The sequence below is a fragment of the Aythya fuligula genome, chromosome Z (assembly GCF_009819795.1).
Source record: "Aythya fuligula isolate bAytFul2 chromosome Z, bAytFul2.pri, whole genome shotgun sequence".
Classification (NCBI taxonomy): domain Eukaryota; kingdom Metazoa; phylum Chordata; class Aves; order Anseriformes; family Anatidae; genus Aythya; species Aythya fuligula.
Window position 1 is genome coordinate 35,514,688 of NC_045593.1, and position 20,537 is coordinate 35,535,224.

Below are 20,537 nucleotides of genomic sequence, written 5' to 3' on the forward strand. Positions count from 1 at the left end.
GTTATTGCTGCATGCCTGTCCACACAACTCATCAATCAGAAAAGAGCATTGCCTAGTTTTCTAAGCTGCTCCCTATCAGTTACCATATTTCCATGTAAGAGTATCTGTGTCTAGCAGTTATGTCTTTGGTCACCCAAGAGTTGTAGAAGCCACAGTGGATGTCGACATCAGCAAACTTTGGGTACCAGATGCTAAATGCAGACAGCACTAAGCACACCAGTCTGAAAATGGCAGTGTCATGGATATTTATGACAAAGAACTACATCAGAGAGCCAGCACTCCAAATTGTCCCTTTCTTCTCTTAGCCTAGATTAGTGCAGAATGATAATAGTTTCTGCCCTCTATTTTGCATAGCTTTTTTTTTTTTTTTTTTCTATAGGATTTACTAAAAAAGACTTGCTTATAAGATCACATCTTTGCTCCTGTTACCTGCTGAGGAAGAAAAATACAGAGAGACTGTTTCAAACCTCTAAAGTGTTTTGACCACTTCAGGCAGGTCCTTCCAAGGTCTGTCTTACTGCAAGTGCTCTATAAACTCCCACCTACCTCCACTTCATACCCTCCATCCAACAGAGACCCTGCTGTTTATACTACACCCTAACACAGAGCTGGAGAAAGATTATGAAACAGGGAAACTATCCAGGAACAAAATTGCTTTTTTTTTTTTTTTTTTTTTTTTTTTTCTTCTTTTCCATCTTCCAGAGGTAAATAAAAAGTCAAACCCATCCGACAATGGGAAATGGGATTGAAAGCAAAAATAGAACCCCACATTTTGTCAAATATCCAAGTTCTTTTTTTTTTTTTTTTTCTTTTTTTCTTTTTTTTTTTTTTCTCTGATGAGAGGTTTTCATAAGAGCCATAACCCCTTTTGCTGGGGTTACATCACCATTTGATCTAAACCCCCACAGTAAGACTACATCTGCTACTAAGCTGTGTTGTAAATGTCTTTAATTTTTATATTTCATCTGAAGGGAGTTGTTAAAGTGGGTTTATAAGGTGATGGCTCTTTGAATAAAAGACATCAGGACTGAAGCAAAGCTCTGCATGACACTTAATTTTCACTCTAATAAGCCCTCCTAAAACATTACAAGATTTTGTTTTTCCCTGAACTTGCTTTCCCTTCCTGCATGATATATATATATATTTTTTTCCCCTCTTATTTTTTAGGACACATTTGAGGAGAATGGTTTTATTTTTGCCCAGATGACACCACTTCTCTTTTCACCCTAAGCCAGATGTGCTCCTCTCTCTGAGCAAAAGAAATCTCTCTGAAGTTTTTCTTTCTTTCTTTTTTTTTTTTTTTTTTTTCCAAAGCTATTGCTTTTATTTATTTATTTATTTATTTATTTATTTATTAACAGTTCTTCTGGACTCTCTGGGGCCTTTTGTTTGACTTTTGTCTGTGAGGGTGGGAAGGGATCCTCCAGTAAGTTTGTGCTCAAATTTTAAGGTTCCTTTGGATGTGTTCTCCAATACATGAAAAAGTGCTGCGCTGGCTGAGCAAAACTGAGTGTGGGACCCTTCTTGATCACCTGGAGGGGTCATTGTAGAGCAAACATGAAGTATTATCTTTTCTAGTCCCAAGTGCTTTTATTGACTCCTTTTGCCCTGAATAACAGACAAGAAAGAAAATGTGGAGTCCAGGTTTTTGGCATGGCAACTCAGATCTAAGTATATTTCCACAATGCTATCAGACCTGCCTATTTTTGTTGTTGTTGTTTGTTTGTTTGTTTGTGTTTGTTTTATTTCATTTTGTTTGAGGGTCTTGTTTTAGTTCTGGAGAACAAAACAAATGATTATGGATTGTGGGCCTTGGTCACTAATGAGAAAATTGCAAGAAAAATCTACCTCATTAAGAAGAAAAAAAAAGAGAGAGAGAAAAAAATGAAGGAATATCAATATTTACACTCCAACAAACAATATAGAAAGCCAAGAAGTCCGTCTGCAATGTGATATCCATCTGGAGAATGATGTTGTCAAAACGCAGGGAGATTCTGCAGCAGTTAGAAGGAAGAGAATTACGTGTTTGCATCTCTTTGGAGATGTGGGTTTGAAAAGATTTCAAGCATGTAGGAACAGCATGAGCCATGTTCACCAGACAGGCCTGAACCCAGGATATGGTGTCGTAATTCAACCTGGGGCTTCTGGATTATGGGATACACAGAAATTACTAGCTAGATGAGAAGAGAAATATTTTTCTCTCTTTTAAGCCAGGAAATGGTAAAGGGGCTCCTAAAGGAATATTATTATTATTGCAACAGTAACATATTGAAACTAAGCACTCAAAAGTCAGTAAATTTCATAAACAGATTTTTCCCGCAAGATTTATACAACCACATTGAATATTTATTTTTGATTCGCAATATCATTGTGAAATGTCTGTTTTAATAGATTATATTTGTCATTAGAGCACACCATAAATACAATAGTAATCATCAGATTCATAGCTAGCACTCATGCAGATCTGTACATAATCACAATTCTCTACAAACATACTTGCCTCATGCTCAGAGTTCAAGTGGTAATTCCTGAATAAAGAACAGCGGAGATCAGACTTGTGTAACACTCAGAACCATCTGTGCTCTTGGGGATGCAGAGTGCAGAAAAATGCCTGACTCCCTACTCTCAAGAACTTCTTGTCTGGACTCTGTTCCTATGCTGGTTTATTCATGCTTTCGTTAAAATCAGCAGGAATAGCTGAAGCCCAGTGTGTGTCCCAGTTACCTAAAATATAGGAGCTTACTGCCCTTTTCTCAGCAATCAGAGTCTGTAGAGATACAATATTAATTTGATTTCTAGCATAGATATAATCTACTTAGATTCAAGCTATTCTCTTTCATGCTGTCCTGTTAATATGTTTGGATATACACCCTGCCCCTGCTTCAGAAAACTTCTGAAAACCCACCTTTCTGTGAGGCATGCCAGGTGCTGGACTACTCCCCACTCTGTGGGTGTTCTTTCTCAAATTATTTTGTTTATATCGAGTCTTGCCTTCAGGGCCTTATCTTGCATTCCTTGCACACCCAACACTCACTGAAGTTGATGGAGATACAAAAGGCAGGCCTTTATCTTGTGCTGGGATCTACTGAGCTTTCTCCTAATTCTGCCTCCTGGTATGGGCTCTGCTGTCCTAAATGCTGAGGACTGGGGATTTAGTGTGATCTTTTCTGGGCAAGGTGCCATCTGTCTTCCTGAGTTCAGCGTCTTCTCTGCCCTCCTTTGGGTGGCCTCTGTGAGAGTACGGTATTGTACGTGCTTTTCTCATGGGCATCTCTGTTTTCTGAATTCAGCAGGCACTAATGCTTTGTTTCTCAAGCCACATATCCACTGCCATCTGAAGCACTGAAAAACCCTCATTCCTTCCACTTACCACGATCTGAAAAAATCACTGCTTCAATGTTTGTGGTATGTTTATTATATTATAGTCTTAGTGATTCTTTCATATCTATCCTTATTAAAAACAGACTTAGCAAAGTTAATTAGGGGTAATTTGCATTCAAGCTATTCATTATTTACTTATCTTTGAACTGCAAACTGTAGGAATGCCTTTTGTTCATTAAAATTCCCAATCTTTGCCCACTTTCCCTTTGATAGCACAGTGGTTAAAGAAAGTTGTGTTTAGCTGCTGACTAACCATTCTCTGCACACTGCAGAGATGGCTGCAGGCCATTATTTCAGCATTAGAAAGTAGTTAATATTGAATGCCATGAAGTTAAATTTGTGTTCATTTACTTATTATGCTGGAAATCAGTTGTTCATTCTGCACAAATTTCCCAGCACTACTCTCAGCCAAGTTCTGCAGACTCAAAAATATGCAGTAACGATATTAAAAGTAAGGAGGCTTGAAAGGGGGTAAAAAAGAGGAATAAAACTGATCTCTTAAAAAGACACTGCTATGATCCCCTGCCTTGCATAAGGCTTCTTTCATTATCACAGTCACCACCCTTGTTAGTGACCAGTTAGTCACCACCCTAGTTAGTTTAACAGCATAAGGAAAAAAGTATCTGCAGTTTATTGTTAACCACTAATCCTTGAACAATCACACATCTGTTAATTCCTTCGAAGCTCTTGCTGTGTGCTGTTTACAGATAATGTAAGTTGAAAAAAGAAGCAATGACAATTGTCTTGCTGACAGGGAAGAAGGACTTCTTAGTTACTCAAATAGGGATTTTATCTCACATAACTCTTTGGTACCCTGGCTGTGCCTGCCTAAGGCATGGAATGATACCTCCACATCAAGAACCACATGGGCAAGACAAGAAACCACTGGCTAGAAAAGTAACTTCAGCAGAGAGCTGCAAGGCTGGCCAGATCCTGGTGTGCTGTGTGGACTGGAGCAAATCATGCAGATCAAGTTTAGACAGTTAGTGTCTACTTGGGGTTTGCTATTTGACAATGCCTCTGCTTGATTTTCCTCTTCCAATGCAACCTAAAAATGATGACATTTTCTTCCTCTCCCCCCTCCCTCCATCTCTTGAACTAATGAGCAAATAAGGAAAGAAAATTAAAGAATAAAAAATGTAAGTAGTGATAGGGTGAGATCAATAAACTGTGGATTGCTAGCACTGAGTGAGCCTGAGTAATCTTCTGCATATTGCATGTTGAGTTAACTTGCAAGAGAAATATGTTCTCTCTTATTGTCCTGTGTCTCATTGTGGAAAAGGAAGCAGGGACTGCAAATTAAAATACCCTTGATTTAGGTTCTGAAGGGAGTGCCCAGGAGTTCTTTTTCTATTGCCACGTGTTAGAAATTGAACTGGGTGCACCATCACAATGTAATGAGAATATTTTATTAGTGTTTTCAGCCTGTGACTTCTTGTGCCCTCCCTCCCTACAAAAAAGTCCACTAAAAATGCTCTTGGGGGTGGCATCAGCTTACAGTGTCATTCTACATAAGTAAAGGGCTGTGCTGTTTAAGACTGACTACTACAGGGAACAAGCTCAAAGGTACAGAAACAGTGTACTATGTATGTATAGTAATTTATTACACTATTCTGAAGTGTATATTATACTACACTGAGGATTGTTTACTAAGTATAGATGGAGCTAAGAAGAGCTCAGATAGAAGTGGACATCTAAAGATAGTGAACTGTGTTTATAGACATGTGTTTGCATAACATAAAGTTTGCACAAATAATGAGAAGTTTCTGAGTCACCAGTCCAAGGAATATACTGCTTTTAAGGACAGTTCATTTCTTTACACCATCAAGGATTATACTTGGGCTATCATTGGTGAGCAGCAATTTCCACAAATCATGGCACAAGGGAGAAGGCATGGAGGTCTTTTCAGTCCCAAGGGATCCTATAAGAAAAGTTAGAGCAAGAATGAAAACAAAACAAAACAAAACACAACTTGACATTATTAGTTTTATTCACAGGCAGTTAGTTCATGTGGAGTGTAACTACCACAGTGACAGCGGAGACAAGTTTGGGAGGCATTAGGCCTACAGGTGAAGAAAATAAGGAACTTTAATTAACAGAAGAAAACCTCACTTCACAGGAAGAGAATGTCTAGTATTTATGCACAGTTGTAGCTCTCACTTCAGCAAATATCAGCCAACTTCTAAAGAGATAGAAAAGCTCTTCTCTTCTTTTGAAGTCTGGCTATGACAAAGCAGAAAGTGAGGAATACCACAGACTTTTGTGTAATTACTTAGATGGGAACTCATGTTTACACCTTTCTTGCTAGGGTCTGCCAAATCAAATTAATAAGTCAGATTTTCCCATATGCAGTTTGTGGAATTGAATACTGCACATTGTATATACAGTGACTTATACTGAGTTGTGAAACAGGCTGTGTGTTTTACTGGTTTCTGATAGGAGAAAAAGAACTACTGTTGAAAGAAATGGTGCTCATTCAAACTGCATGTAAGATCATTTTCTAACCAAACAGTGTCTACTTGCTTTTTACTTCTAAGCTCTCACATGTCAAGAACCACCAGTTTGTCACCAAGGGGAAGTGTAAAGGGCACATGAAGAAATTAAAGAATCTGTATGCTGGATTTACTTACGTTTGCATAAGAATAGGGTACTTTCTAATCTCCTGAGCTTCTACGGGAAATACTCTGGAGGATCAAAAGAGAATAATTTAATTACTTCAGAGATTCACAAGAAATTAGGCTTCAGTGATGCCTAGCATCAGTTAAATTAATAGGCAATATGTTTCAGTCAGAATATTTGACAGTTATACAGTGAAGTTCTGGCACCAGTGCATTTTCATTGGCTTCAGAAGGGTCAAGATTTAGCTCATGTTAGCTGTAAATCCAAAATGGCACAATTACTGAATGGGCTGATTCAGGCCACTGTTAGTCTCCTACAAGAGGAGAGCACACTGCTTTCAGAAATATTCTTGTGATCACTGCAAACTCAATTTTTCTGAGGTCAGCTCCACCTGCCAAATGTAGGTGTGGCAACAGTGCTAAAAGCAGATAAATGGGAAGAATATCACAACGTCACTCGCCAAGGCAATCAGTCCTGGTGTAGGTGCATTGCAGAGCGAGGCAGGGGATTGAGGTGCCCAGTGGGGTTCCTGCACCAGGGAAGCCCCAGAGGAGCACATGGATTCACCAGGGACCAGCAGCTCTCCTGAGAGTGGCTGATTAGGCATGAGGCAAAAGGCAGCCTTATGGAGTGTTGTGACCGGCGTGGGCAGACAGGGTATGGGACAGTGGTTCACTCAGGAGGGTACATAGGAAAAGGGAAGGTGAGGGTGCTGTCACTGCCACTTCCACAGCGGATTGTAGCCTGCTCGAAGGAGCTCCAGTCATGGTATCCACCTGGCAGTAAGCTAGCTATGTCCTCAGCATTCCCTATAGTCTCCCCAGCAACAGGAAGCAACATAGCTACCCAGGCAGTGCTTTCAAGGAAACATGTGGACTTCCAGGTCTTGGGCTTCACGGTGTGTCCAAGTTTTCTGTCAGTGTCTGACAGCAGCAGTGAGTACACCTGTGGGAGGTGCACACAGGTAGAACTGCTCAGAAAGGTGACAGCTTCAGTAGGAGGTGGGCAGGCTGAGGAGCATCAGGGAGTAGGAGAAGGAGATTGACTGGTGGAGTCATACTCTACCATCACTGAGATAGATACATCAGCTAGCCACAACACAAGACATGAAGGATCCCTACCTTCTTCCCACCAGGCAGAAGGAGGGGACCTAAGAGACAGGGGGAATGGAAACAGGTTTCTTCTCACAGTGGCAGGTGACCTACCTCTCTGACTACCACACCTTCTTAGGTGACCTTACACAGTGTGCATGAGGCTCTAAAACTTGATGGACAGGCAAACAATGATGTTGATGAAGGTCCATCCAGGACGGAGGGGTTGCCTAAGGCAAGTCAGCCTACCCCTGTATTATGACCACCTCTGTCATAAAAAAAGAATTGTTGTTGTCAGAAGTTCTGAGGGAAGGTCTGAACTTCTGAGGGAAACAGTGGGACTGATACTCTGACCTGACCCAACCTGTATGGAAGTATTCTGCCCTCCTGGAGCCTGAGTAAGAGGTGATAATAGAAAAACTCACTAGTCTGGTACAGCTGCCTGATTATTATCCCTTATTGTTTTTTCAAGTCGGCAGTGATGAAGTAGTAAAGAAGTCCAAAAGCAATCAAAAGGGACCTCAGGGCTTTGGGGCAATTAGTTAATGGATTGGGGGCACAGGTAGTATTCTTGTCTATCCTTCCAGTGGGAGGGGTCAATATTGAAAGAAGCAGCAGACCCAGCTAATCAGTACCTGGCTCTGAGGCTTGTGGCTCTGAGGCTGGTGTCACTGGCATGATTTTGGGTTTCTTGATCATGGGTTGATCTACACAACACCAGACCTGCTGACACTTGATGGAATATTTCTACACCAATAAACACAGCATGCGGAACAAGCAAGAACTCAGTCACAGAGCTATGACATCATTGGCGTAAGCAATTCTTGATGTAAAGAATCCTGTGACTAGTGTGTTATGATGGATGGTTATAGGTCCTTCAGAAAGGATAGGCATAACAGGCAAGATGGGGGTTTTTGGAGGCTGTATGTAATGGAGGGACTGAACTGAACAGAGCTTGCAGTTGGTGATGACAAGGATGACAGCCTCTGGGTAAGCAGTAAGGGACGTGCAAATAAAGTGATATCATTGTGGGAGTCTACTACAGGCCACCTAGCCAGGATGACATCATTGATGAGTTATTTTTTTAAGGGACAAAGAGATATCTCTAGATGAGCTGCCCTTGTCCTTATGGGTGCCTTCAACTTGCCAGATATTAACTGGGAATACTATACAGCTGATACAAACAGGTCTATGATTCCTGAAACACCTTGATGATTACTTCTTGGTACAGGTATTAAGGGAGTTGACTAGGAAAGGTGCCCTCCTAGATTGGTTTCTTGTAAACAGAGAGGGACTTGTGGATGAAGCAGTGATTGGTGACCATCTTGGCCATAGTGACCATGAGTTAGTCGAGTTTAATTTTTTTTGTGTGTTAGAAGGAAAATTGACATCAATACTTTGATGCTGGATATGGGGAAAGCATACTTAAAGCTATACAGGGAACCAGTTAATAAGGTCCCCATGGAAACTGCTTTTGAAAGCATTGAGTCCATCAGTGCTTGTCACTTTTTAAGTACCACCTCTTAAGAGCACAGGAAAAGGAAATTCCACAGTGTTGGAAGTCAAGCAGGTTGGGCAGAAGGTCAGCTTGGCTGAGCAGGGATCCTTTCTAGAGCTTGGGTGGAAAAAGAAAATCTATGGCCACTTGCAGCGGGGTTGGGTGACATGTCAGGACAAAAGAGAGACTGTTTGCCATAGTAGGGAGAAAATTAGTGTGGCCAAAACTCAACTAGACTTGAAGCTGTAGGGAACAACAAAAAGGGCATTTAAAAATATATTGACAGCAAAAGGAGAACCAGAGATAACATTGTTGTATTACTTGTTGGGGATGGAAACCTCATAAATGGGTGAGTAGACAAAGCAGAAATGTTCAATGCCTCCTTGACATCTGTATTCAACATGGATGATGTGCCCTGGAATCCCTGTAGCCTTGAGTTGGAGGCCTGTGACTGCAAGAGTGAAAAACTAACAGCCAGCTCTGAACTTGTGTGGGATTTGCTGCTCCAGCTGGATACATACATGTTTATGGGCCCCAATGGGATTCATCCTACAGTACAGAAAGAACTGGTTGATGTCATTGCAAGACCTCAATTATTTTTCAATGCTCTTGGGAATCTGGAGAGGTCCCAGTTGACTGGAACGTGGCAAATGTTGTCCCAGTTTTCAGGAAGGGAAGGAAAGAAGACCCTGATAATTACAGGCCTGTCAGTCTCACTCCAGTGCCTTGTAAAATTACGGAAGATTATTCTGGGAGTTACAGAAAATCACCTGAAAGACAATGCAGTCTTTGGCCACAGCCAACATGGGTTCACAAGGGGAAAGTCATATTGAATGAATATTTTCTTTTATGACAAGGTTACCTATCTAGTTGACCAAGGGATGCCAGTTGATGTAACCTTTTTCAATTTCAGCAAAGCTTTAGATACTCTTTCTCATAGTATCTTTCTGTACAAAACATACAACATTCAGCTAGATAAATACATAATGTGATGGGTGAACAATTGACTGACAGTTGGGCTAAAAGGGTTTTAGTAAATGGGGTTACATCAGGCTGGTGATCAGTCACTAGTGGGGTTCTGCATGTCTCCATTTCAGGGCCAGTTTTCTTTAACGTTTTTATAAATTACTTGGATGAAGGACCTGAAAGTATACTCAGTAAGTCTGTGGAAGTCACTACATGGGGAGGAGCTCTTGACACCCTGTGGTGGTTTTACTCAGGTGGGCAGCTGAGCTTCACAACAACCGCTCTCTCACTCACCCTCTCCTCAAAGAGGAAGGGGGAGAAAATACAACACAGAGAACTTGAGGTTTGAGATGAGAAAGGTTTAATTAAAGGGAAAGGGAATGGGGAGGAAAAACAGAGACAAAAGAAACAATCAGTCCGCGCGGAAGCACAGAGAGAGAAAAAAATTATTCTCTACTTCCCATCAGCGAGCGGTGTTCAGCCATGTCCTGGGAAGCAGGGCCTCAAACGCGTAGTGGTTTTTCAGGAGGAACAGCCCCCTCCCCCACGAGAGCCCCCCCTTTTATTGTTGAGTGTGATATCAGGTGTTATGGAATATTCCTTTGGTTGGTTTAGGTCAGCTGCCCCGGCAATGTCCCCTCCCCATCACTTGCCCACCCACAGCCTGCTGGCTCCTGGGGGCTTGGAAGGAGTCCTGATGCTGTGCCAGCACTACGCAGCAATAGACACAACACTGGAGTGATATCAGTGCTGTTCCAGCTACGAGTGCAGAGCACAGCACTGTGCGGGCTGCTGCAGGGAAAAGGTGACTCCAGCTCAGACAGACCCAACACACACCCTTGAGGGTAGAGAGTCTTGCAGAAGGATCTTGAAAAATTAGAGGGTTCGGCAACCACACATGAAATTTATAAAGAACAAATGCTGGATTCTGCACCTGGGACAGCAACTGGCTACATATACAGACTGAGGGATAAGAGGCTGGAGAAAGAGAAACGGGTGTTCTGGTGGACAGCGAGTTTAATATGAGCCAATAGCATGCCCTGGCAGCCAGGAGAGCCAACCATATCCTGGGCTACATCAAGCATGTCATTGCTTGCTGATTGACAGAAAGGATTGTCCTGTTTTCTGTGCTGGTGCAGCGTCATCTCAAATACTGTGTGCAGTTTCAAGCACCGCAGTACTAGAAGAACACAGAACTATTTGGGAATGTCCAAAGATGGTGAAGGTTCTAGAGAGGAAGATGTATGAGGATCAGCTGAGGATCCTTGGTATGCTCAGCTCATAGCAGAGCAGGCTGAGGGGAGGGCACATGGCGGCCTGCAGCTCCCTCAGGAGGGGAGTGAAGGAGCAGGCACTGAGCTCTGCTCTCTCAGGACAGCGACAGGACCCAAGGGAATGGCACTGAGCTAGGACAGAAAAGGGTCAGGCTGGGTGTTAGGGAAAGGTTCTGCACCCAGAGGGTGGTCGGGCACTGGGACAGACTCCCCAGGGCAGTGTCTACAGCATCAAGGCTGCCGAAGTTAAAGAAGTGTTTGGACAATGCTCTCAGACATGTGGTCTGATTTTGTTGTGGTTGAGAGCAACTTGAATACGAGCCAGCAGTGTGCCCTGGCAGCCAGGAAGGCCAACTGTATCCTGGGATACATCAAGCACAGCATCTCTAGTTGGTCGAGGGAAGTGATCGTCCCACTCTGTGCTGGTCTGGCCTCACCTTGAGCACTGTGTGCAGTTCTGGGTACCACAGTACAAGAAGGACATTAAACTGTTGGAGAGTGTCCAGAGGAGGGCGACGAAGATGGTGAAGGGGCTAGAGGGGAAGACACATGAGGAGTGGCTGAGGGCACTGGGCCTGTTCAGCCTGGAGAAGAGGAGGCTGAGGGGGGACCTCATCACAGTCTACAACTTCCTTGCGAGGGGGAGTGGAGAGGCAGGTGACCTATTCTCTGTAAACACCAGTGATAGGAGCCGCGGGAATGGTGTTAAGCTGAGGCAGGGGAAGTTTAAGGTAGACATCAGGAAGAGGTTCTTCACCAAGAGGGTGGTTGCACACTGGAACAGGCTCCCCAAGGACATAGTCACTGCACCAAGCCTGTCTGAATTTAAAAAGCAATTGGACCGTGCACTTAGCCACATGGTCTAAACTTTTGTGTAGACCTGTGTGGAGCCAGGAGTTGGACTTGATGATCCTCATGGGTCCCTTCCTAACTCAGGATATTCTATGATTCTATGCTTCTGTGATCCTTGTGGGATCCTTTCCAACTCAGCATGCTCTATGATTCTATAATACAAAATGCTAAATATAGTAGCATTTAAATGAATTTAAGTGCACTTTAAAAATAATTTTTAATAATATTTTTAATGACTTGTGGAACTGTAATCTTCAAAAGCAATGCCATGTATAACACAGAAAGGAAAAGCCATGTAAGTGCATGATACAGAGACAAATTATCATCTCTAACTACAGAATCTAATGGATAGGCTGCACCGATGGGCTGAGGTCAACTGCATGAAGTTCAACAAGGCCAAGTGCCGGGTCCTGCACCTGGGGCGCAATAACCCCAAGCAGAGCTACAGGCTGGGAGAGGAATGGTTGGAGAGCTGCCAGGCAGAGAAGGACCTGGGAGTGATGGTGGATAGTCGGCTGGATATGAGCCAGCAGTGTGCTCAGATGGCCAAGAAGGCCAACGGCATCCTGGCTTGTATCAGGAACAGTGTGACCAGCAGGGTTAGGCAGGTGATCGTCCCCCTGTACTCAGCTCTGGTGAGGCCGCACCTTGAGTACTGTGTTCAGTTTTGGGCCCCTCGCTACAAGAAGGACATGGAGGTGCTTGAGCGGGTACAGAGAAGGGCAACGAAGCTGGTGAGGGGCCTGGAGAACAAGTCCTACGAGGAGCGGCTGAGGGAGCTGGGCTTGTTCAGCCTGGAGAAGAGGAGGCTCAGGGGCGACCTTATCGCTCTTTTTAGGTACCTCAAGGGAGGCTGTAGCGAGGTGGGGGTTGGCCTGTTCTCCCACGTGCCTGGTGACAGGATGAGGGGGAATGGGCTTAAGTTTAGCCAGGGGAGTTTTAGGTTAGATGTTAGGAAGAACTTCTTCACTGAAAGGGTTGTGAGGCACTGGAACAGGCTGCCCAGGGAAGTGGTGGAGTCACCATCCCTGGAAGTTTTCAAAAGACGTTTAGATGTAGAGCTTAGGGAAATGGTTTAGTGGGGACTGTTAGCGTTAGGTCAGAGGTTGGACTCGATGATCTTGAGGTCTCTTCCAACCTAGAAAATTCTGTGATTCTGTGATTCTGTGAATCAACCCAGTACTACCAAGCAAGTTTTCTCTGTATTTCTATATCATAATGCATCCCAGCATATAACCAGCCATGTGTTCTACCATAAGCTAAAATCAGATCACTTCACCTTGACGTCTCATTTGGGCTACACTTGCACATGCATGCACCCACATGCATGCACCCACACGCATACACTCACATTCTCTTCAGTCACTTTTCATTTATGCCACAGAGCTGTATGGTCTGTCCTGGATAAGCTGTGTTAAATTAAAATTAAACATCACCAAGCTCAGCCTCCCTCTGTGAATGCTCTGCTGTGGGTGTGCAGGGGGTTAATATCAGAAATGTTCCACAGGAGGTTAGTGGGATTCAGTTTCAGCTAACATTTATTTTGCCAGCTCCTGTTCACTTTCATCTCTGCTTATGAACACTATTATCTTGTTTGTAGTAATATATATAGATCACTGCAGCTGTGCTCTGCAAAATTCATCCATTTTTGAACTTTGGAAAAAAAAAAAATCTGCAAGTCTTTTATCACAGTCCTGAGCCCTGTGAATTCACCCACTTTCCTAGTCTAGTCTCTCATACAAACTGTAAGCAGGCGTGGGTTTGAAAACCTTTCACTGAAGATGGACTATTGGGTTTCTAATGTAACCTCACACCCAATGTGGTTTTGTCCTTTCACTGAAGACTAATTGTGAGGAGTTTTTTTTTCTTTTTTCTTTTTTCTTTTTTTTTTTTTTTTTTTTCCATAAAAAAAGGACTAAGTTACTTCAACTCCTTTGCTTTTTGTCTTTTCTTATTGTTAATTTCCTGTTACAGGCATACAGGCATTACCTTTAGCACTTATGTGTCATGCCCAGCATACTGTTCTTGAGACCTTCTGTCCCTTGCTCAGTAGACTGCCAATAAATATAATAATATCTGACTTAGTGTAGCACTTTTTGTATCTTGCCAATATACACTTTCCTGTCATGGAATTAGCAGTGCTAATTATTGATGGACATTGGAAAGCATATTAGTGTATCTGACATTTTCTTTCATGACCTTATAAGAACACACTAAATAGCGTGCTCTTCCATAGATTTGATGTCTCCCAAGCAATACTTATGCTCTAAAATCCTGCTAGCCTAGAGAAGAAAATAAGTGTTTTTAAACAATCTTTACAGTACAGATATCTTTAAGAGCAGGTATAAGACTGCAAAGAGGCAGGATTAGGGTTGAATTTACACTAAATTTTCCAGCATAAAATCTTCTTGTCATATGTTTTTTATGATCTGGTCCCATGACTTTATTCTAGAAAGACTTACAAAGCAAACTCTTGGCTGTAAGTTCTTCATGTGTACCTGTCTTGCTATTACTATCATACAGCTTAAAATGGAGCTATTATTCCAGCAATTCAAGGCTGTGATACAATAATTGACTTCCTTACTAGTTTCCTAGTCTTCCTCCTCTTCAAGAATCAGAAGTTTTTGAATGAGTAGGTCATAGCTCTATTCTGCTTTTCTCATTTTGAGACAGAAAAAGGCAGACTAACTTTCAAAGCCTCTACCCTAGGCTTTCAAGAAGGCAGACTGTAATAGAAAGAATAGAAAAGGAAACAAAAAGCAAATGCAATAGAGATTTAAGTAGTGTAGACCTTGTGCTCAGCAGTCTACAAGATCAAACTCACTCCTCTCCATGCAGCAGCTGGTATCAATGCTCTTGCATTGTTCAAACAAGTTCCAGCATTTAGTGAGCTGGGACACTGCCTTCTGCTATACTTCTGTAGAGGCCACCTCTCCAGTTGCAAGCGAAGTGTGCCTTCCAGAAGCAGCTTTGCATTACTTCAACAAAGCCAGACAACACCTGCCCTTGAGGCTTAACAAAAGGTAGTAAAGGGAAGGAGAGAGTAATCTCTCTCAGGCCTGTGCTGCTATCACTCTCCCTTTATATTTCATTTAGAGCAAAACGTGAACAAAGAAAGAGTGTTAGACATGCACACTATAATGAAAATCCATGACTCGACTGTGCATTCATAATTATTTTATAAATAAATGGCTTCTGGAGAGCCACATCTGTCTCTTCCCACAGAGTGTATGTCTTTCATTAATGTATTACAGGCCAAATGAAACCAGCCTGAGTGCTTTGCTTGCATCTTCCTCTTCCTCTCCATCATTGTCCATGGATAGGTTTTTGTGGTTCAGAGAGAGCTGCAAGCCCCACACGTCTCTGCAGGACTGATGGCTCGTCAATAACATTAGCCAGCATTATGGGCCGCATCGGTGTAGAACAGAATCAATATGGCCAACTAAAAAGTCTAATCAGTTGACATGACCATCTTCAGCAGGGCTCACGTTACAAGAAATGAGTTTTTTTAAGGAATCAGCATCAGCACTGCTTATTCACCCCACACCAAGAAGCCTTGACAAAGATTTATGGCTTCTTGTTCTGTTAGCAGCACAGGGTGAGCTGGTAAAATCATTCAGGTTAGAAGAATAATAAGACTGGTCTCTGCAAATACTGCCCATGTTTTCTGAAGGAGCTCAAAACATCCGCTATAGGAAGGGAAGCAGCTTGCATTAGGAAATAAGAATAGTGTAAAGACCTAAAAACCAGGATTCATGCCCTTTGTCTGACTCGGTTGCATTCTTTTTTCTCTCTCTTTTTTTTTTTTTTTTTTTTTTTTTTTTTTACTGAATGGACAGATTCGGCTCTCACTTCTACTTTCGTAAATTAAAGTCAGTTGGCTGAAAATAGGATTGTTCCAGATTTCTATCAGCGTAAGCAAAAGTAGACTTTGTCAGTCATGCCTATGGCAATGTACACATCTTAAAACAAGTTTCTCACTGATGCATAGCTTTATCTATGTGGTAATTACGGAGCTGTTTTACAATCATCTCCCTTTCTCTTTCTCCTCACCCCTCTGCATGCAGATTTACCCACAACACAAGAGCAATGGGGGTGCAGCTATCAGATATTTCACTTTTATGAACTCTGCTGATCATCTGTTCTCATTTGTCCAGTCATCTGAGGGAAACCCTGTTCAATCATGTGAGGGTAAAGCATTAGTGAAATCGTTACTGCAGCATGGGCAGGCTAATAGGCCCATGCCTCAGCCATTTTTTTGCAGGCAACATACCGCCTACATCAGAGTTACTTCAGCAGTGTTATTTCCTAAACAGGTAAAAGAAAATAGTTGCATCTAGGAGGCAAGCAGCTTGTTTGTGAATGGCAAAATGGAGATGTTAACTACTCCCATCCCACATTGTTAGAATGAAGTAGATGGGAAATGTTCATTAAAAATAAATAAATCTTGAAACAGGTTAAGTACCTATTCAAATTATCAACAGAATCAGAAGAAAATTAAAGGACCTGATCCCATAAGGCCTACACTGACTAGACATAAGAGAAAGAACTGGAAATTTGATTCAGGCTTTTCAGCCACTGCCAAAACAGTCTTGATGCTCACAGGCCAGTCAGTGGTACCTGCGCACAGCAATGGGACAAACCCAATGATCTCCTCCTGGACAGTGGCAGCCCTTTCCTCCCAGCACAGCATTACCGCATTATGCAATGCAGCCACAAGCAATGGGCAGCTGCCCTGACAAATTCATCTTAATTTTTCTGTCTTTGGCATGCACACACAGAGACACACACTGTCTACAGATTTCCTTGGGGGTGGGGGAGGGAGGAAAGGTATTTTTTTAATTTTTTTTTTTTTAATATTAGAGTAGTAACTATGGATTTCAGTCAAAATGGAGGCCTACAGCAGTGCACACACACAAGCCAAGTTCTTCGTCCCCAGGAACTGAAGTCAAGCGCACATCAATAGTGAGTTTGTTCTGCAGTGGCAGAGTTCATCTCCAAGTTTCCAGCAACATCATCTGTTGAAAATGAGGCACAATGAAAAAGCAATGAAAAAGTAGCCCAGCATCCATGTGTTTTATAATTGTCTTTTTTTTTTCTTTCCTTTTTTTTTTCTGCATGAAGAAAAGCTTTTTTTTTTTTTTTTTTACCAATCTAGATTCTGAACACAATGTTGACTTCTTTCTTTCTTTCTTTCTTTCTTTCTTTCTTTCTTTCTTTCTTTCTTTCTTTCTTTCTTTCTTTCTTTCTTTCTTTCTTTCTTTCTTTCTTTCTTTCTTTCTTTCTCTCTCCTTCTCTCTCTTTCTCTTTCTCTTTCTCTTTCTCTTTCTCTTTCTCTTTCTCTTTCTCTTTCTCTTTCTCTTTCTCTTTCTCTTTCTCTTTCTCTTTCTCTTTCTCTTTCTCTTTCTCTTTCTCTTTCTCTTTCTCTCCTTCTTTCAATGGGAATCTTTCTGCAGAATATTAGTAGTGTAACATTAATTTAAATGGTTTATTAAAGTTAAAAAAGAGTCAATTTCTATTAAAATTCCACCATTTATAGTGATTCAAGGGAATATTCTACTCTCAGTGCCTCAGGATCTTGATATATAACATCCTTATTTGTGTTAATGGAAACTTTACCCCTTTGAATTCAAGCGGACTGAAAAGTTTCACCAGGCACACAGGCTCTGTATAAATAAGCAGCACACAGCAAACATATTCCTTTAAAAGGATTATCACTTTGACAGCTATTCAGTTGGGGTGGCTTTTTCTGTCCCCTGGAATTCCCAGCTTGCCCTCTTAACTGCACAGAAGGTAAATCTGTATAATACTTCACAGCTGCCTTTACTGGGACCTGACACTGAGCCTACTGGATGTGCTTTCCTGGTACAAAGCACCTCGTCAAGTTTCCTGCTCTGGATGCAGTGAACACAGCTGATGAGCTGTCTTATTAAAAGTTATGAGGAAAGGATGTTCACTCCATTACTTTCCAAACTACTGGATATGCATGGTGAAGCTGAGGAACTGAGCCAGCGAGTCCCTCTAAGCTCCCTCTCTCACATGCACAAGCTGCACGGTCATGTTTACTAATGCATTGCTCCCATGGAAGTCATGATCAATTTTTTTTTTTTTTTTTTTTTTTTGGGGGGAGGGATGTGTTGTTGAGGGAGAAATCTTTTGTTTTATCAGTGTTCTCAGTGTTTCCTTGTTATTTCCTCATCACCACAGACCAAACTCAAGCCTGGTTGTCCCACTGGCACTGTGCACACTGGCAAAGCTCCAAGGATGTTTGAGCTGGGGCTTTGACACCCCTCTGCCTGCAGTGGTGGGAACAGGGCCAGGAACAAGTGCTTCCCTCACCTTGCCTGCCTCAAAAGGAAAGTTTGAGGCAGTGCCACACTTGCTAGGGAGCTGGAGGTAGGCTGAGGCTGGAGGGGCCGAGGGCTGTGAGAGGCTGAACATGGGAGGGCTGGCATGGCACAGATGCTTGGGGATACCAGGGGCTGGAGTGCTGCACGGGGAGCTGAGGTGTTGGATTCCTGCATCCCTCCACACCACGCAGACAGTCCCCTTGCTGAGTGGCATCCCAGGGGGAAGGGGAGCAGGGGCAGAGCTGAGAGACCAGAAGAAAGAGAGATGTTCAAGGTTCAGCTGGGCCAGCCTCAGCAGTGCCATGTGTGGAGCATGTACCCAGTACTTTCTGTTTGGTATAAGGACAAGCTGTTTTCTCAAGTAGTTCAGTTAAAAGTTGCAAATAATTTTATTTTATTTTATTTTATTTTATTTTATTTTATTTTATTTTATTTTATTTTATTTTATTTTATTTTATTTTATTTTATTTATTTTATTTTTCTCCACCCCATTGAAGCAAAAGACATTTTGCAAGCAGCCTGCTTTGGAAAACTGCTGGCGCTTCGACGGGAAGAACACAATTAAAAGATGCAGTAAAAATTGACAAATCTTGGTATGTGGAGCTGAGAATGCATTACAATCCCAATTGACCTATAAATAAAAACCCTAAATTAAATAAATCTTGTACAATTATGGATTAAAATATGGTTGGCTTTAATGACTTAGCATACGGGCCTTGACTGTGCAAATGGTTGCTGAGACCACATGGCTTGCACAGAGATGCAATAATAACAAGATGACTGCTGCTGCAAGGCCATATAACCATGTTGAGGGTTGCTGCTCCTCTGGTAATGCTTTACCCTTCCTATTCTCTGTCCAAAACTTCAGCTATTTAGCTTCAGTAACAGCAAGCAGTGTCAATAGTGGGCTCTGAGTGGAAAAGAAACCCATCCCAATAATAATAAAACTACTGGGGGAGCTTTATCAGCAATTGCTGTTGTCAGATGTTGGGAATCTGTGGCTTTTTCCTATCACCCGCAGGCTGTGGCAGCATGTTGTACTCGGCAATCTGCAAGGTGGCAAAGCCCCAAAGGTCAGGCAGGGCAGATGGCAGCAGGCTCCCCTGTCACGGTTCTGCAGAGCAAGGGTTTGCCAGCCCCAGTCTGCCCAGGCAGCAGAGGGATTTGGAGGTGGATATGGCAGGAGAGGTATACACTCCTGCCTGCTCTGCCTCCTGCTTGCCCCATTGGGTAGAGAAAACTGCCCTCTCCTTTTGGATGATAAGCAGGGGTCAAAATATTTTCCACAGTCACTGCTTTAGCTGGTGGGCCAGGATGCCCTTAGCAGTCACCATTTCCCTCTTGAGAAAGGTAGAGAGTGTGTGTGGATCCAAAACACTTGACCAGTACTGACATGGCCGGCCCAGATATCTGCTGTGCCCCACTAACTGCTCCCTGAGCTGTCAAGGCTCTCCAGCTCTCTAGCTGGCTGTCCAACCTGTCGCCATGGCCCAGTAGCTGCAGCTGCACTACATCACTCCTCCAAAGGGCAGGGCTGAGCTTGGACACAGAAAATAGAAAAAAAAACCAACATCCTGGGAAGCTCTTTTTCTTGCCAGGGTAAGATGGAGCACAGTTTCCATTAGACAAAGCTGGTGAGAACTAGCCCAAATGAAGTCTGGCTTCCTGGGGACATGGATACTGTGGAGGACAGTGGCACCAAGGGGAAAAGTTCCTGCAGTTGCTCCCCTCTCTGCAGCTGTTCTCAGGGTACCTCACATCCTTTCTTTTACTGCTCATACTTAACACCTTGGCTTTCTACCCTTTGGCCAAACTTGGGTGAGGTGAGTCAGTGCATTCATTCTACTGGGGAGGTGAGTGCGAGGCAGAAGATGCATACAGGCAGACCTATGCATACAGTCAGATGGTGTAACACTCATTTCCTTAGGAAAGTAGGCTGGAAAGAAAACAGCAGCCTGCTTTTCAGGCCTTCCTGCTCTCTGTTTCTCCTACTTTGTCTGAAAGTTATGGTAGCTTAAAATAATCTCTATTCCACATCTAGGAATTTACTTATGTTTTCTTTGAACAGCATTTTTAAAAGGTCTCCCAATTTAAAATGTAGCATGTGAATATAACTGTTTTTTCTTCTTCAGCAACTATTTTCTGGAAGATCTGAAGCTGATTATACTGGGATCATGATTACTTAGTGGCTTGACTAAAGCTATTTTGCAAGTCAGCTCTGATGTGTTACTTTGAATTAAGATGAGTTTTCTCATGTTTTACGGAAAAAGAAATAAATCCAAAAAGCAAGTATTCTATGTGTAAAAAAATTGCTCAATGAAAACTTGTCTTAACATGACATATGATTGTATTTCACAAGCTGTTTTTTCACCCATTATTTTTGTTTTATTAGACATAGTTGACCCTTTGATCTTACTGAATCAACACTTTTACTGATCCAGAGGCTGTGAGTCTAACCCTCACGCTTGTTGGCATTGTTTTCCTATGGCTTGGCATTCATAATCAC

General features: G+C 42.5%; 1 protein-coding gene across 1 annotated transcript in view; it reads right to left on the minus strand.

Moving 5' to 3' along the window:
- Window positions 1–5,079: 5,079 nt before the first annotated feature.
- Window positions 5,080–20,537, minus strand: part of BNC2 (basonuclin 2) — a 381,020-nt gene continuing 365,562 nt past the window's right edge. The window contains exons 6-7 of the mRNA XM_032205573.1: window positions 6,012–6,065; window positions 5,080–5,302 (exon numbers count right to left, since the gene is read on the minus strand). Coding sequence (XP_032061464.1) covers window positions 5,287–5,302; window positions 6,012–6,065 — 70 coding nt within the window. The 3' untranslated portion in view covers window positions 5,080–5,286. The remainder of the gene's footprint in view (window positions 5,303–6,011; window positions 6,066–20,537) is intronic.